Source organism: Phyllostomus discolor, chromosome 2 (genome assembly GCF_004126475.2).
Source record: "Phyllostomus discolor isolate MPI-MPIP mPhyDis1 chromosome 2, mPhyDis1.pri.v3, whole genome shotgun sequence".
In the NCBI taxonomy this organism is placed as follows: Eukaryota; Metazoa; Chordata; class Mammalia; order Chiroptera; family Phyllostomidae; genus Phyllostomus; species Phyllostomus discolor.
This window is the reverse complement of record NC_040904.2, coordinates 92,303,174-92,322,176: the sequence shown is the minus strand read 5'-3', so window position 1 is coordinate 92,322,176 and position 19,003 is coordinate 92,303,174. Positions and strand designations below refer to the sequence as shown.

Here is a 19,003-nt window from a genome sequence, read left to right as displayed (position 1 = left end):
CTGAGTTGAATGGAAGTCCAACAACTACAGAATTAAAGAAACCAGATCCATCTAGACTGGTAAGAGGGGCAGAGACATGGAACAGGCTGGCTCCATATCCATGTGTGTTGGATAAAAATTTGGGAAGGATATCTTGGGAGCAAGGAGTCTCAGACCCACACCAGACCCCCCAGCCCAGGGTTCCAGTGCCAGGAAGATAAATCCCCATAACATCTGGCTGCAAAATACCAACGAGGATTGAGTCAGTGGGAGAAAGTTCTAGAGTTTCTCTTAAATAACTCTTACACAGACTTATTCAGACTCACTACCTCTGACCTCCAGCACTGGGGTAGCAGCTTACGAGGCACCAGTGGTGTATAGGGAGGAACTGAGGTGTCTGGTATCAGGTCAAGAGCTCAGGACAGCTTTCTTCCAGGCAGAAAGGTGGACAGAAGCCATTGTCCCTCTTCTAGCCCCACCCCACCCCTGCAGAGAACCACAGAGCCCACAGGCAGATGCCATACCTGAGACTCCATCAACCTGGCTAACATTGTTTACCCTGTCCTGGAGATTCCCTGAGACTCAGTCCCACCCAACTTATAGGCCCACACTTTTAACCATGACTTTTCCATATGAGTGGTTGGTCTGGGCCCATGCTTCAAAACTTCCTAAATCCTCTCAAACAAGCAACAGCTGGCCTCAGTGAGCCCTCAGACTTGTAGCTCTTGCTAAGTGGCCCCATACCTGGCACTAGCAGCAGCCAGCTTTGGATCACATTGGCTTTGCCTGGGAACCTCCAAGCCCAGCACAAGTAGCAGCCATCTCAGATTGCTTTATAGCTCATGCAGGGTGGCTCCAGGCAGAACACAGGTGAGGGCTGTCCTTGGCCTGCACCACTAGGTAAACCCTAGAGCATGCACGTCTGGTGGTGGGCAGCTACAGACCACATCATAATACTACCACCCTGTCCCTGAACAGCTGATCCTCCATGAATGGCAGAGGTTGGTGGTCAGTGTTCACAGCCAGTCCTTGAAGCTGACTGGCCTGTGTAAATCTTTCCCATTGATCTGCCAAGAGCAATCAAGGCTCAACTACAAGAGGATGGTATACTCATCCCACATGAGGGTACACCGCAACTACCCAGCTTGGATGAAAGGGGAAGCTGTGCCACTGGACCCTACAGGACACTGACTACACTAGGCCACACTACCAAGATATGGAGTCAAAGCAGCTGTATATAATACTTAGAAACAAACACAAAGAGGCTGACAAAATGAAGAGACAAAGAATCATGATCCAAATGAAAGAACACAACAAAACTCCAGAAAAAAGAACAAAACAAAATGGAGAAAAGAAATCTATCAGATACAGAGTTCAAAACACTGCCTATAAGGATGGTTAAGGAACTTAGGGTCTCAGCAGCATAAAAGAGATACAGTCAGAAATGAAGGATACACTAATTGCAATAAAGAACAATTTTCAGGGAAACAACAGTAGAGTGGATGAAGCTGAGATTCAAATCAGTGATTTGGGACATGAGGAAGCAAAAACAAAAAACAAAAACAAAAAACAACTATGCAGAACAACAAGAAGGAAAAAGAATCCAAAAAAATTAGGATAGGGTAAGCAGCCTCTGGGACAACTTCAAGCATCCCAACATTGGCATCATAGGGGTTCTAGAAGGAGAAAAGAAAGAGAAGAATTTGGAAACTTATTTGAAACAAATAATAAAATAAAACTTTCTTAATTTGGTGAAGGAAATAGATGTACAAGTCCAAGTAGCATAGAGAGTCCCAAACTAGATGGATGCAAAGAGGCCCTCTCCCACACATATTATAATTAAAATGCCAAAGGATAAAGAGAGAGTCTTAAAAGCAGCAAGACAAAAGCAGTTAGTTACTTCCAGGGGAGTTCCCATAAGACTGTCCACTGATTTCTGAAAAGAAACTGCAGGTGAGAAGGGTTTGTCAAGAAATATTCAAAGTCATGAAAAGCAGGGACCTACAGCCAAGATTGCTCTACCCAGAAAAGCTATCATTTAGAATCAAAGGGCAGATAAAGAGCCTCCCAGACAAGAAAACCCTAAAGGAGTTCATCATTGCCAAACCATTATTACAGGAAATGTTAAAGGGACTTATTTAAAAAAAAAAACAAGATGAAAACTGTGAACAATAAAATGGCAATAAATACGTATCTATCAACAATTGAATCTAAAAACAAACTGAGCAAGCCATAAGAAAAGAGACAGAATCGTGGATATGGAGAGTATTTTGATGGCTGCCCATTGGGAGAGGAATCGGAAGGAATGGGTGAAGAGGTGAGGGGATTAAGAAGTATAAGTTGGTAGTTACAGAATAGCCATGGGGATTTTAAGTACAGTGTAGGAAATAGAGTAGCCAAAAACCTTATTAATGTATCACCCATGGACCTGAATAAAGGTGTGTGGATTGTCTGAGGGAGATGCAAGGTGGAAGGGCACCAAGGGGGAAAATCAGGACAACTACAATAGCATAATGAATAAAATACAAATAAAAAACATATATCAGCAATTTCAACCTGTTTCACCTCATGGCACACATAAACTAATTACTGAAATTCCACAGCACACCACAATATATATTTTTTTGCTGATCTGATGAAAAATAGGTATAATTTTGATTCATTCACATCAATAGCTATTGAATATTGGATGTTTTCATTTTTTAAATTTGACAACCTAAGGTAGAAGAAGTCAGTGCCCCTTATTAAACAGTCAGGTATTATGTGTTTAAAATTATTACTGCACACCAGTATGCCTCTTATGGCACACCAGTTGAAAATCATGGTCATATATTATTTCTGTTATGAGGATTAAATGAATGAAAGCACTTGTGCATTTCAAACAGCCCTTGGAATTTAATAAGTAACTGACAAAAGATGCTGTTATTATTTACCTGTTAAAGTAGCTATAAAATCATAAAATAAATAAAAATAAACTAAAATATAATTACATAACAAAAATGTATTTTGGAATTCTATAATAGTTTGGAAATTTATGATATTATTGAACAAAGGAAATGATTTATTTGTTTTTTTCAACAAATTGTTATTATGTGCTTGCCATGTGTCATATACTCTGATAGTGAGGCTTAAGTACTAGAAAATATTATTTCAAAAAATTATAGAATCATGTTGGATGAATCTTTGGCAAAAACTGTTTAAATGGTAAATATCTGGTCCTTCCAGAATAGATTTTATTTTAATTTTGTTTTCATCTTTCAGGAGAAAAATCATGTGATCCACAAATTTATATTCAGAGAGATTCTGTGCATACAGCCCTTACAGGGAAATCATTTCACCTGGAATGTCCTGTGGATATTTGTGCTAACATACAAAATGCAACATGGTGCAAGATTGAAGGAGAAAACTGTCCACCTCTTGGGCAAACATCTCATATAAAAATGAAGTGGGATGAAAGGGAAAATACTAGGGTTTATCTTCTGTATTTTGATCAAGCACAGGCTAGTGACAATGGATCATACCGCTGTTCTGCGAATGTTTCATCTGGACTCCTTGAAAGCTATTCAATAACTCTTTATGTGACAGGTGAGTTCTTATACACTGACTACCTAATGATTTTCCTCATTGTGTTTCAAGGAGGAACCCAGGTTCTCAAAGAATACAAGCCATTAGAACACTGCCACCCCTCACACACTGTAAAGTGCACATATGTATGTGTATGTTTACATGTATGTGTGTTTTAGGGTGAGTGAATTAGAGAAGAGTAGAAAACATAATAAAATGTATTGTTTTTGCCCTGGACGATGTAGCTCAGTTGGTTGTAGCCTCGTTCCACAAACCAAAAGTTTAAGGGTTCAATTCCTATTTGGGGGATGCATATGGGAGACAACTAAGATGTTTCTCATTCACATAGATGTTTTTTTCTCTCTCTCTGTCTTTCTCTCTCCCCCTTCCTCTCTCTCTAAAATCAATACACAGATTTAAAAAAATATTGTTTTGCTTTGAGAGAATATAATTTATTTGATAAGTCCAAAAATAGATCACTGAAAAATTTCAAACTGAATACCAATAGCAGTAGACAACTTTTTGTTCTCTATTCTTGTTTTATTTTTCTTTTATTTTTTCTTCCATTTTTGTGTCCTTGACTTTTACTAATAATAATTCCTTGATGTTATGTTTGTAGTAAAACTCCATTTAGAATAACATCAAAATAATAGAGGATTTAGGAATGAATTTAACCTAGAAGGTGCAAGACTTATACACAATAAAATGTAACTGAAAGAAATTAAAGATGTAAATAAATGGAAAGATGCCCTATGCTCATGGGCTGGAATGTTCAATATTGTTAAAATGGCAATAATTCCCAAAGTGATCTATGGATTCAATGTGATCCCCATCAAAATCCCAACAATCTTTATTTGCAGAAATGGAAAAGCTGATTTTAAAAGCTGTAGAGAATTACAATGAGCCCAGAATGGTCAAAAAAAAATTGAGAAAGAGGAACCATGTTGGAGCACTCAATACTTCCTTATTTCAAAACTTATTACAAAATGACAGTAATTAAAATTCTGGTTCTAGCATAAGGATAAATATGTAGATCATGGGATAGAATTGAGAATCCAGAATAATCCATACGTTCTTGGTCACTTGATTTTTGACAAGAGTGCCAAGGTCATTCAATGGGAAAAGAATACTTTTTTAAATATTCAAATGCAAAAGATAATTTGGATCTCTACCTCATACAATATGCAAAAAAAGTAAGAATTAAGTAAGAATTGATCTGATATTTAAATATAAGATCTAAAACTATGAAATCTATATTTACATAAAACTATAAAACTGTTTTTTTTAGAAAACCACATAGAAACTAATTTTCATAATCTTGAATTTGTCAATAGTTTCTTGGATAAGATATCAAAAACATAAACAACAAAAGGAAAAATAGATAATGTGTACTTCATCAAAATTAAAAACTTTTCTGCTTCAAATGACACTATCAAGAGAGAAAAGACAACATACAGAATATGATTAAATATTTGCATGCAAATCATACACCCAATAAGGGACTAGTGCCCAGAATATATACAGAATTCTTAAAACTTCACAAGTAAAAAAGCAGTCAATGAAAAAAGATGGGCAAAGAATTTGAATAAATTTTATTCACAGAAGATTTGTAAATAGCTAATAAGCACATGAAAAAATGCTCAACATCAATAGTCATCAGGGAATTACAAATAAAAAATATAATGATATCACTCTATAGCTACCAGGGTGACTAGAATTTAAAAAAAGAAAGAAAAGTAGGTGCTGGCAAGGATGTGGACAAATCAAAACCCTTATACATTGCCAGTGGGAATGTAAAATGGTGCAGCTGCTTTAACAGTAGTTCAGCAGTTCTTTAAAAGAGGACACATGGTTGCCATAGACCCAACAATTCCATTCTTAGGTAAATACGCAAGAGAAAGGGAAATGTGTGTCCACAAAAAAACTTATACATGAATGTTTATAGCAGCACTATTGGCAACAACCAAAAAAATGGAAACAACCTACATGTCTGTCAACTGATAAACAGATAAAGGAAATGTGGTAAATCATATAATGAAATATTATTCAACCATAAAAGAATGATGTACTAACACATTCTACAACATAGATGAGCCTCAAAAACATTACACTAAGTAAAAGAAATCAGACACAAAAGATTACATACTGTATGATTCTGTTCACATAAACTATCCAGAATGGGTAAATCATAATGAAGTTTCCAGGGACTGGGAGAAAGGGAGAATGGGCAGTGATAATTTAATGGGGCTGGGGCTTCTCTTTGGGATGATGAAAATGTTCTAAAGGCTTGATAGTGGTGGTGATTGCACAACCCTGACTATTTCAAATGCCACTGAATTATACACTTTAAATGATTAAAATGGTAATTTTTATATTACTGCATAACATATATTAGGATCAAAGAAGATCACCCTTTCATTATAAGAAATGAGATGGAGTTTCTTTTGTGAGCAGAAAATGATGCTGAAGGTTATTGCAAAAGAGAAATTTTATAAAGGTATGGTACAGTGGTAGCATGTCTGAAATCTACATATAGTCTCATACAGTTACTTGTATGGATGCCATTCACTTAACTGTTTACATTTTGTGTGTGTGTTTTTAATTAATCTCTTACTTTAGATGCACACTTTGGAGATAGTCTTTAAACTCCCTTAAAGCAGCCCAATGAAGGAATCCACATAAATGACATTAAAAATTTCAAATTACTTTTAAATTTTTTAAAGCAGGCCAGTGAGGGAATGCACAGTATTTGTGTGCTAGCTGCAACTCTCTGCTATGAAGCACAGAATTGTAGAATATATTTATGGCAGAATTAGATTTTGGGTCAAACCCAATGCTAGTTACCTGTGACCATCCATGCACTGGTTTACAAACCTCTTTAGAACGACTCCTGTATCTCAAATATCTTTGCTTCTCCACAAAAAGAGAGCATAGTGTCTGATACATAATGGGTGCTCAATAAAGATTTATTTGTAAATGAATTAAATAACTTAATATATGCTAAGTGAAAAAATTGCCTTTAACTACTTGGAGAAGCCTATTTTGAGGATGTTTGGAAAGAATCCTTCCAGGAAAAATTGTGCTATTAATTCACTTAATGAGATATAAAATACTGAAATTTTAAAGCAGTAATGCATTTTTAACCAGCAAAATAAATGTTAAAAATAAGCAAAATTTGCAAAAATGTTACTTCCAGGCCAATATGAATTATACTATTAAATATAAAATAATTAACTACTACCAGGTAATTTATATAACATATATTAATATAATGTGTTACAAAATTAAATGTAGTGACACTGAGTCCACCTTCCTTGGAAGAAAGCCTTCTTGTGTCATTTAGCCTTACACTGTGGGGACCAAGTCAATTCTATAGAAGAGAGGAATTTAGCTAAGTGTCTATCCCGCATTTGAGTCATCCCTTGACCACTCCAGATGTTTGTACAGTTGGTAAAATGTCTGTTCTACTGAGTCAAGTTGAGGCTAAAATTAGGGTTAATAATGTGTCTCCCTTGTGGAGATGGGGGGTGCCAGTCCCTCTAAAACCCTGTGCCCTGAGAGGATGCGCTTATTAGGCCCATACTGGGACAAAGAATATAAAAGATGAAGAGGTCTGAAGGAAAGTCTAAGAGCTAAGTTAAAAACATTGAGGGCCTTTTAATTCTCTCTTAGATTTCTACTTTCCTAATTTCCTTTTCTCCTTCCTTTCTTATCATTCTGTCAGTTAATGCTCCTGGCTCCCACTGGGGTTCCCCAGGATGTGTCTTTGGCTTTCTACTTTTGTCTGTCAACAATCTCCCACCCTGCTGTGCATCCCTCCTACAGCTTCTTTGATCATCTCAGACCTTCATTATCTTTCTTCTCAATGATTTCAGTTCATTGTATGGGCTCCTTGTCTTTAGTGTTTCCCCATTTTTGTCCAGTTAAGCCAAAAATCTTCCTGATACACCTAGTTTTTCTAGTAAACTTCTTTCATAATGACATTCTTTTATTGAGTCCCCTGCAGAGCATCCCCAGCACCCACAATACTGGGTTCATTTGTTAACCAGCATTCAAGGCCTTCCACAGTCCATCCCCACCTCCCTTTCTGGATTGTTTCTAAGTTCCACATAAAAACTCTCAATTCCATTGCCACGTCTTCATTGTGATCCTTCCTGTGCTGGTGTTACCACACGTGGACCACCCGTTCATCTGTCCTATGCTGCCTTCCCTGTCAAGCCCAGCTCATTTCCCAAACTCTTGAGGAAGACTTTCATGTTCACCCTTGGAGAAGTGATTTTTCCTTTCTAGCCATTTTTATGCTATTAAACATCTGTACCCTGGCTGGTGTGGCTCATTGGATTGAGTGCCAGCCTTTGAACTAGCCTGTTGCTGGTTCAATTCCCAGTCAGGGCACATGCCTGGGTTGCAGACCAGGTCTCCAGTAGGGAGCGTGCAAGAGGCAAACACATATTGATGTTTCACTCCCTCTCTTTCTCCCTCCCTCCTCTCTCTAAAAATAAACTTAAAATATTAAAAAAATTCTAAAACATAGAACTTATAAAAAAAAGGTCTGTGCCTCTCAATTATCACACATTTCCTTGTACTGAAATAAAGTGGGGATATGTCTTTCATCCCCTCGAGGATTATACTGTCCTGAGAAGCAGGAATTGTGTCATAGTTCTCTGGGTCACCTCTGCTTCTTTGAAAAGTCAAATAAATTATTTAATAATTGGCTTTAACTGGGTAGACTTTTCCTTCCATGAAGTGATAAAAATAAACAACAGAGAAAAGGTCCAAGAAAAATTCCTTTTCTTCTCTACTTGGAAGCATTCAGTGAACTAAGTATAAGGTGAAGAGAAAAATGTATTCCAAAATTATGTTTAAGAATCACGCTGTTTGTAAACACATTTCAGAGGTATGATAAAAATATTTCATTGTCTCCCCTTGAAATATCTTTCTCAGGGAGTATTTGGGAATTTTCCTGTTTTTCTATTTGACTTACATTTGCTTTTTTTTTTTTAAAAAAAACTTATATTTATTGGAGTGACACTGGTTAATAAAGTTATATAGGTTTCAGTGTACAATTCTATAATCCATCTTCTGTATATGGTATTGTGAGATCACCACCCCAAGCCAAGCCTCCTTCCATTGCCATTTATCCCCCTTTACCCTCCTGTACCTCCCCACACTCTTTTCCCTCTGGTAATCTCCATACTGTTGTCTGTGTCTACCAGTGTTGTTGTTTTTGCTTAATCCCTTCATCTTGTCCATCCAGCAAGCCCCCCTCCTCTGAGAGCTGTCAGTCTGTTCTTTGTATCTATGAGTCTGTTCATATTTTCTTTATTTTGTTCATTAGATTCCACATATAAGTGAAGTCACATGGTGTTTGTCTTTCTCTGACTGGCTTATCTCACTTAGCATAATACTTTCCAGTTCTGTCCATACAGTTGTAAAATGTAATATTTCTTTCCTTTTTACAGTAAGGTAGTGTTCTCTTTTGTAAATTTGCCGCAGCTTTGTATCTACTCATCTATGGATGAACACTGGGTTCCAAATCTTGGCTATCATAAATAATGCTGGAGTGAACATAGGGGTGCATCTATTGTTTTGAATTGGTCTTTCAGGTGTTTTCAGATATAGCTCCAGAAGTGAAGTCACCAATTCATAAGGCAGATCCATTTTAACTTTTTGAGGTAATCCCATACTGCTTTCCATAGTGGCTGCCCCAGTCTGACTTTCAACTAACAGTGCACGAGGGTTCCCTTTTCTCCGCAATCTTGCCAACACTTGTTTGTTGATTTATTGATTCTCATTGGCAAAAGCTTAAATTAAGAACTGGTTTATGTAAGAACAGGGATGTGATAAAGTAAAGGCTTGCACACTTTCGGGAAAGCAATGCTCTTCCAGAATGAACAAATGCACTTTGAAGAGCAAAGTCTCAGAGGAAAAGCTGACAAAGCTGGGGAACAGTCACTGGAACATACAATAGCCTGCAACTCCACCCTCCCCAATCTGCCCTTAGTCAGCTCCTGATTAGGAATTTTGCAGACAAGTGGTCATTGTCTTAGCAGGAATGAGAGGGTGATACGAGTAAGCAGGAAGTGAGACACAATCTTTGTCTCAGGATGAGTGTCCAGCATGTCATCAAAAGCATTCTTTCCTTGTGGCCTTTCACACTCACCTGGAATACCTACAGAATGTGTGTATCGTTATTGTTGGTACCAGAAGATGCCCTAAACCTTCATGGTTGTATGGTGTCATTATGCTTAAGGAAAGGGGAAGAGAGAATCAAAGCAGACAGAGGAAGCTTGTGTTGTATTTATTCAGTCTGTCTTTGAGCCTCAAAATAAACCCAGAAATTAATTTGTGTCCACAATCTTAAAGTGATCTAAAACTTACGTAAACTGCCCTTTGTTGGATTACTGGATTTGCAGTGTGCACACACAGGTGTCATCTCACACACTAGTTCTGACTTTGGGCATCCCTGATATACACCTGCATTGTTTTCACAACCAAATTCAATACTTACCCTGTTTCGTTTTGTTTTTTCTTTCAGAACAAACTCAAAATAATTCAGAATATCTTCTAATCAGTAAGTATCAATCTAGTTAAATAAAGTTAAGGACACTAGATTGTTTAATGGTTGGAGAAGTAATAAAATTTGGATCTTAATTGAATGGATATGTTTGTGAGAACCTTAGTTTTATTCCTACCCACACTCCTCCCCCAGACAACTGTGTCTGTCACCCTTGGCAGTGACTTAGCTGTTTGCCCAACCTAAACAGCAGCTGCTGCATGAATAATGTAACATTTGTTACTCTGAATTTCCAAATCACATATACCCAGTTCTAGTAGCTCCCAACAACCTATACCCCAAAACCAAGCATGTGGGGAAGTTAATGTATAATTACATTAATACATTTAGAAAGAAAGCTTTCTTGCATTAAAAAAAACACAAAAAATTAAAGATGTGTGATGCATTCTGATATTTTCTATTCATTGTGTTTTTTTAATATTTTATATTTTTAAAAGATTTTGTTTACTTTTTAGAGAGGAGAAGGGAGAAAGAAAGAGAGGGAGAGAAACATTCATATATGGCTGCCTCTTGCATGTCCCCCACTGGCGACCTAGCCTGCAAATCAGGCATGTGCCCTAGACTGGGAATCAGACCAGCGACCCTTTGATTCAGGGTACCCAACCACTGAGCCACACCAGCTAGGGGTGTTTTATTTTTTAATGTAATTTGTAATCTATTAAGTTATTTCATGACCCACAAATAAGTTGCAGTCTATCGTGGACAAACAGGGCCTTAATGCATGTTAACATTGATCAAAAGTAACAAGCACCAACTGTGTGCCCAGCAAACCATATTCAAAAATATCCAAGATAATGGAGATACCAAAAGTGTTTGGTATTTGGAGATACCTAAGAGTTATGAGACAATGACAAGACACTGTGTTAAAGGAACTTGAATTTAGTTTAGAAAGATGTTGGTTTGAGTCCCAAGTGACACTCAGTAGCTGGCTGACCTTCAGCAAGTCTTAAAGCAATAATACTCTTCTCAAGTCATGGGACTTGATAAAAATAATGGCTTCCTTACTTCTCTGGAGTGACAAATCAAAGTTAAATAAGACACTGTAAACGACAGGCCGTGGTGAAGTGTTTTCTGAGAACTATATGGGTATTGTTTTACAGTGATTAACCCTGGCAGAAAAAACAATTGTTGCAATAAAGCAAGAAGTGGGTGAGAGTGCTGAGGCCTGGGGTTCTTGGGGAAGGCTTATGGAAGGCAAGGGAGGCGTCTTCTTCATTCAAGTTCTGTCAGTGCAGAGGGTGTTGCCAATGTTAACATATTTCAGATTTCCTGACTGTCTTTAGCATTGACTAACATTTCAGATACAACCAGTGCTTCAGGACCACCCTCCAAAAACAAGACAGAGGACAGACAATTGATCCTTTATAGTTTGGCTCCTTTGGGAGGATTGCCTCTGCTCATTACCGGTTTCTGCCTGTTCTGCTGCCGGAGAAGGCACCGAGGTGGGTTCCATCTTCCCACAAATGTGTGCTGTTACCAGGATTCACATGTTTTTAGTTGGTTCCTGTTGGTTTCTGTTTTCTCTCTCTTCTTTTATTGTTGTTCAAGTACAGTTGTCTCCATTCTATCCCCACCCCTCCCCCCACCCCAGCCATCCCCACTTCCCACCCTCGATCCTACCCCACTTTGGTTTTGCCCATGTGTCCTTTATAGATGTTCCTGAAAACCCTTCCCCCTTTACCCCTGTTATCCCCTCCCACCTCCCCTCTGGTTACTGTCCATTTGTTCTTAATTTCAATGCCTCTGGTTATGTTTTCCTTGCTTCATCATTTTGTTGTTTTCTTTTCTAATATTTTGTAATAAACCATGGATAATGATTTCCTGGGGGACAACTTCCACCAAAAAAACAAAAGGGATTAGTTCAGGTTCTCTCTAGTCTCGGTGAGGCACACTCTCCACAGCACGGTGCTCTAGCCAAGGGTGGTGGTAAGGAGGGAACATTGCGGGAATTTACTCATTCTACTTGCATCAGTCTTTGGCTTGTGTGAAAAGCTCTTTTAAATTTTCAGGAGGTTGAAAGGGAGGTTGAAATAATCTCTCAATGGGTCTGATTTGAGTTGGTTTGTCTCGCTCTCTTTTCACGGCCACACCACAGCATTCCAGTCACAAGTGCACTTGTCTGAATGAAGACCCACTTCCTCAGTGGAAATTCACACATTTGCACTTTTTGTTGCCATTACAAACACATGCTTGAACCGCACCCTCACCCAACAACAACAATAAAAACTGTGGGTTGTGCATGAAAGAGGAGATGATATTTTAAAAAACAGTTCTGTTCTGCTTTGTAAAGAATTCCCTTATTGGCATGAGGGAACATACAAACACTTAAGAGATGGATATATGGGGAATTCTGATCTAGCCCTGGTCTGAGCCACTTCCGTTCCCACTCTCCTTCTTTTTTCCTCTCTGCCATCTCCTCCCATCCGTTTTCCCACAACAACCACAGTGTAGCTATAGAAACTAAGCTAGACAAAGAAACCCTTATTTCTGCTATGAGAAATCTCTGTCTGGTCCTAAGTGCCTCTGGTGCTTTGTGGTGAGGACTTCTGTGGCCCAGAAGCCCCTCAGAACCTGAGGGAATCTTCTGTAACCCTACCTCTGCATCCGAAACTCCAAGGATCTTTCTGGGGTCCTTCTTGAAGTTTTACCACCTACTCTGGGGCTGCTGGAACTTCTCTCAGAACTTCAGGGAGAAAGTCAAGGATAAATCCTTTTACTGACCACATCCAAAGGGAACTAGGCAGTAGGAGGTCCTGGCCATGCTGATGACAGGAGAGCAGTACATCTGGCACTGAGTACAGAATGTCCTGAAACAAAGATTTCCAGCCTTTTAAAAGTGATGTATGAGAACCGCCCCCCAACCCCCACTGGCCCAAATATGCTGGAGGGATCTCTGGGGTAAGAAGTGAAGAACCAGTGAAGAAAACAGGGCAGCACGAATGCACAAAATCTGAGTTGTATGTACCATGCTAGTCACAACAACTGAACAAGCCAAACTAATAATAACACTCTCCCTGGTATGCAAGTGGGTGGGCATTGGTGTAGTGGTGGGGGGCATTCCACCTTTGCTCTAGGGACTGAGTTTCAATTTAGCAATGTGGTTCCAATCCATATTCTTACCACAACCCTAATTTACAGGGACTTGGGGAAGAATTGTGTTGTCCTTTATTCCTTTTGGTTTCTTATTTTTTGTTTTGAATTCCAGGGGAACAAAAGAAGGCTTCTGAAACAGCAGAAAGGGGAATTAATGTGGTATGTTCACTGTATCTGTTAAAATGAATGCAATCTATGTTATATCATGTTACTATATATGTATATTTTTACATTTGAGGCTCTGTAATACTTATGTGCCAGTCACTGTTCTGAGTGCTATATATGTTGACTTACTTTAAAAATGTGTTTGTTTAACCCAATCTGTAAAAGGTAACCACCTAAAGTGAACCTGTTCATAGTAAATGAGGACCATCATGTAATGGGCGAAGAAACCCAAACTGTAAAAATGTGTTTGTTTTACATTCACCATCATTTGCACCAGAGATTCTTCAGGATTAACGAGTCTCAAAATAAGCAGGTTTTTGGGAGAGCATGGGTGGCAGTGTTGACTCAGAGCAGAAAAGTCTGAGACTGAGCTGTAAACACTGGCCCTTTTTGGCCTGTTTACAGGCCTTGTTACATGACCTCAGGCTATTCATTTATTCCCACAAAATTAACTCATAAGTTAATGAAAGAATAAACCATTAATAGCCGTATTAAATGAGTTATGATTTCTTCATAAATCACACCAGCAGATAAAGAAGTGTGACCACAGACCGAGCTACCATGCAAAAGTCTCTCATAATGTGTGTGGGCTCATCAAAGAAGAGACCTTCCAGACAAAGGAAAGGATGTGTTGGAGGCAGTGCCAAATTTTTCTGCAAGTTCTTGGAATATAAGCTCAGGCCTTTCTTTTGGGTTCGGCCTTGTATAAATATTGAAACTCAAAAAAGAATGCAAGATGAGGTAATATATTCCTGAAAAAACTTATGGAGTTCCTTAGTTATAAACAAATACTACAGTCACGAGTGAGGTACTGCAAAGGAGCTTGGTGTGTGTGTGTGTGTGCGTGCGCGTGCGCATGCATGTGTTCGTGGGCATTTTAGTAAACCAGAGTAGAGAGAACAATGCAGCGGCCTTCTTGGAAGTTCCAGAAATGTCAGAGGCAGATGTATCCAAAAATTTTACATACAGTATTAAATAGCACTCAGCATCCCCCATGAGTTACCTAATTTTAAATCAAACCAAATACAGTTAGCTTTAAAAACTCGTATTAAGTTTTTAGTAGGCATCAGTGGACATCATTGTCATGGGTGCTAAGGTTTTGTTTCCTCAAGTAGGGAAATTTTCTTAAATATTATCCCCTTTCTTTCGATAGTGGACAACAGCAGCAACAAACCACATTCTGTTATAGTCAGTCTTGAGAACTATGAAACTTTTAAAAAAATCATCTAAATAATTTATCCTAGAGGTAAAGCCCAGGTTGGTCAAAATGTAGTCATATTTCTTCCTGCATAAGCTGGACAAATTATTTATGCCGTGAACTTGAATTTAAGAGGGTTTTTTCTGTGTGTGTAATTATTGGGAATTTTGCTTTAAGGTGTTCATGTCTGTCCCAGGAATTCACAGTTTTGTCCCATTTGACTTGTCAAACAGTTCAAAAAATATAGATCTTTGAGAGTGAGTAAAAATTTTGTCTGAAGGAACTTGTATGGGAACCAAGAACTGGAAACCCAAAATAGAAAAGAGAACTGGTAAAAACATGGCAGCTACATGTAAAAGCCAAAGTCCTCATTTTATTCCACAATGTCCTTTGAAGGTTTAAACATGCTTGTATACTAAAAACCACTGAGCTGTACACTGTACACGAATGACATCTCAACACGTTTTTAAAAGTGCGCTGTAAACTGAAAGGTGCCAGCCAAGGGCAGCTTTCAGCGTTTGGCACCTTCACCTGCCACAGGCGGCGCACCCGTGTCGCCCACCCACCCACTTTGATGAGGCGCCCACAGGACAAGTGCAGCCACAGAGCACCATGTTAGTTTCACCCCATTCATTGTAACAGTTTTCCGTGGAAGTGAGCCATCTTTTGGGAAGAAGCCAGGCTAAGTGGGTTGACAGACACAGATTAAAAAATACAACAGACTTTGTCAACATATCAGGGATTTATGACTATTTATTAGGTCACACGATAGTCTTCTTCGTTGCTCCTCCTGAGGCTTTATTCAGGCTCGTCTGAGTGGTGGCTGGAACACTTTCAATCTGAGCCGAGAGGGGGACGTTTAAAGCAATCTCCAGCTCCCTCAGTCATCTAGCCTTGGCGTTACTTCCAGGGAAAACACCTCCTCAGAAGGAAGAAGTGCACTCGGCAGTTAATACCTAGCTTCTCGGGAAAGGCCCAGGTATGCCTGTGTGGTAGAACCTGCTCAGGAGGCGTGGACGCCCCGCTGCTCACACCATAGCGAGAACAGCCAGGAGCCCGATGAGGCAGGTGGGCTACCCAAGGCTGTGCACCTGGTATCTAAAAGCAGTTAAGCCAAACTTCAAGAGCGTAATTTGGAAAAATTGCAATTTAAAAACTTGAAGTAACACCACATCTTCGTTTTTACCAGTTGAGTCCCCTGAATAACTAGGAATGACAAACAAATAACTGAAAAGAGCAAAAAACTTCAGGACCGTTTTACTTTCAGTTTCCATAATCTCATCTCCTTTACAGAAGCTTGACAATGCTTGACAATATTTGACTCTATTTGGAAGTGTAACAATTTTCTTCTGATGGAAATAACTGTTGAAATATTTTTAAACATTTTCTAAGTCCCCCCCCCCCAACACAACAGCAATTTTCTAATTCCAGGTCTCAAATCAAAATAATATATCTTTAATAACTAATAATATTTATTCTTTCTGTCCCCTTAGAGGGTATCTGTTCTGCTTTATCTTTAATGGTTTCACTCTAAACTATGTTAACACTATTCACTATGTTGCAGGCTGCCTGGAGTTCTTGTGGAATATTTGTGCATTCCTCATAAATTTGGGCTGTGCTTTTCATCTTGAAGAGGGATTTAAAAGTGTTCTATGACCTCAAAAGTGATTAATAATAAAGCACCAAATAACTATTTTTGGAGGAACATAGTGGTCCTTAAGCCTTTTATCCTTTAATAAATGAAAATCTGCTATGAAAAAAATAGCAGATTTTCCTCACATATCAACAGCATATGTGAGGAAAAGTCGATTAATTCTCTCCATGTATAGGACTCAATTTAGCCTGTACTCATAGTTTGCTAATAAGTATGCACCATCACATCTTTAAATGATAATTAAACCAATTTTTTTTTCTCTTACAGGCTGATGTTCCTCAGCCCTCTAGGAGTGAACAAACTGAAGTGTGCACCAGGCAAAATTCCCAAAACCTGACATTAGAGACTGAAGTTTATGATAATGATCCCTGGTTTGGGGTCCAGGAGGAACCCAAGGTTTATTCTAACCTATGTCTGGAGGAAAACAAACAGAGCATCGTGTATGCTTCACTGAACCACTCCATCATTAAAATGAACCCAAGACAGGCGAAAAATATGGAAGAAGCACCTACAGAATATGCAGCCATATGTGTGAGGAGTTAAACCTAGTCCTGGCCTCCCACCAGCGATCTCTGGACAATCGATGTGTCAGTACCATGCTCTGAGACCCACAGAACGTCAGATTATATTCCTGGACCTGAGAAGTTTTACTTCAAGGACATTCATGTTGGTGCTTGGGTCTTAAGGATCCTTAGGACAAATGACTAAAATTTCTCCCAGAAAATTCTTTTGGAGCATTTTATGTTATTGCCATGAACAACAAAATCTCCTCTCCAAAACTGAATGGTATCATGAATAGCAGTGTGGTAGAACATTTAAACTTAGCTACATTTTACCCAACATATGAAGTCAATACATTCTTTGGAACTATCAGAAAGGCATGTAGGGAAGAGCGATGTGTGCTATCTGGATGAGTTCACTATATTCTTGAAAAAGAATGAACTACTTTAACCAACTAACCATAAATATGGTAATAATAATATGTTTATTTCCAGTTAGTCTTTGGTAATAAAAAATTCCCTCTAACAATGTAATGTTGGGGTTTCTTAAATGTAAAGAGGAATAATTTTAGACTTGAGAACAAAGGAAAAGAATGGAAAGAATAAATTGTGCAATAAAGATGTGGAATGTACCAACTAGATGGGGGTGGATGTTCCCCATACCTGAGAAACAAATATTTATATCTACCGGTTAGATCACAAAGCAAGTATCTGTGGTAATGGAGCAATTAATGTATGATGTGTTTATAAACAACGTGGTGACTCAGTGTTTGGGTTACATAGACTAATGTAAATGGATTGACATAATGCTGCTGAAGTAATATACTTGGTGGGTGTCTGAATAAACACAAAAGTCAGTGAGAATAGTCATCATCAGGTGCGTGCATGTTGGTGGCTCAAACTGCTTCTTGGTTGACCTGATGTCAAATTAAAAGCACAACTGATGGAATGGAGAAAAGTCCAGAATATGTAGTTGGGCAGTCAATGTTTTTTCATTCGCAGCATCTATATATTGCTGTGCTCTTTACTAAGGAATCGGGGAAAATCATACATAGTAAAGTAGTACAATTTGATAACCATTTGTTTTAAAATATTGAGGTTGCAACCACTTGAAAGTATAGCAAGAATATGGTTTCAGTTTTCCAGAGTACTTGAGTCTAGTTATTTCAAAAATAGCCTGCAACTTTATTCAACAGTTTGAGGCTATTAGGGTTGTCAGGTGCTGCTACTAAGTAATGCAATAGATCTTATACGACGTGGATAGCAGAGGTTAGAATCCATTTTAACAAATACATGAGCTGCTGTACAAATGAATGTGAAGGGGGGTGTGTGTGAATGCATGTGTGTGTGTCAGCATTTGGGAGGAAGGGTGGGGACTTACAGTTTCTTACAGTAAAAGAAACTGACAAAATGAACATACCATTTCAGTTTGCTACAGAAGTTCAAAATACCAGAGCAAGTGAATCATTAAAGAAAATTTATTAAAATAATATATGAAATTATGGGAGTAGGAGTATGATATCCCATAAAAGTTTTTGTCCCAAAAAGACAAAACAGATTTTGTGGCTGAACATTTCTTATGTAACATTGACAATAAGATTTTGACCCCTGGATGGGGGTGGTGGGTATTGTTTCAGAGTCACTGTTATCTACCCAGTATGAAATCCCTACTCCTAGAATTTCAGGCAACCAGTTTTAGGTAGGTATTTTCAGACATGCTGAATTTACGGAAAACTTACATAAAGAGATTAATGAACTGCCCGTGGTATTCTTAAAAATAGAAACAGGAAGTATGGGAGGATATATGTAGCTGTCCTTATCAGATAAATATACAAAGTTGAACAGTTCCTTTAAAGTAAATTAAAATATATATATATATATATATTTTGTTTACTCTTGACAATATTTTTAGCATGTATTGCTGTAATGTTGATAATGATTTTATCTCTGTTAATGATTTATACTTCTATTTGTGTGATGCTTCCAAAATCACAAATCATTTATGTTTTTATTTCCTCTTAAAAGTTATCACACTTATATATGTATTTCACAAATAAATCTATTTCTGTATTATTTACATGGCTTATTTCATTAATAAAATATGAGAAAAAGATTTCATAATTTAACAGTTTTCCATGAATTTTCAGCTTGTTGGTTCCAGTAAGAAGATAAAGTTATTAAAACTTATTTGAAATCAATTTGATGTTGACTTTTGCACCAAAAAAGTACAAGAGAATGAAATAGAAGAATGATTCTCAAACCTTATGGCGCAT

The 19,003-nt window shown here is 38.1% G+C and overlaps 1 protein-coding gene across 2 annotated transcripts in view; it reads left to right on the top strand.

Moving 5' to 3' along the window:
- Positions 1-18,803, top strand: part of BTLA (B and T lymphocyte associated) — a 34,713-nt gene extending 15,910 nt beyond the window's left edge. The window contains exons 2-6 of one of the 2 annotated variants that reach the window (XM_036018087.1): positions 3,241-3,564; positions 10,082-10,117; positions 11,422-11,562; positions 13,326-13,372; positions 16,498-18,803. In XM_036018087.1, coding sequence (XP_035873980.1) covers positions 3,241-3,564; positions 10,082-10,117; positions 11,422-11,562; positions 13,326-13,372; positions 16,498-16,773 — 824 coding nt within the window. In that variant the 3' untranslated portion in view covers positions 16,774-18,803. The remainder of the gene's footprint in view (positions 1-3,240; positions 3,565-10,081; positions 10,118-11,421; positions 11,563-13,325; positions 13,373-16,497) is intronic. The other variant, XM_036018088.1, reaches the window with a different exon arrangement.
- The last annotated feature ends 200 nt before the right edge of the window (positions 18,804-19,003 follow it).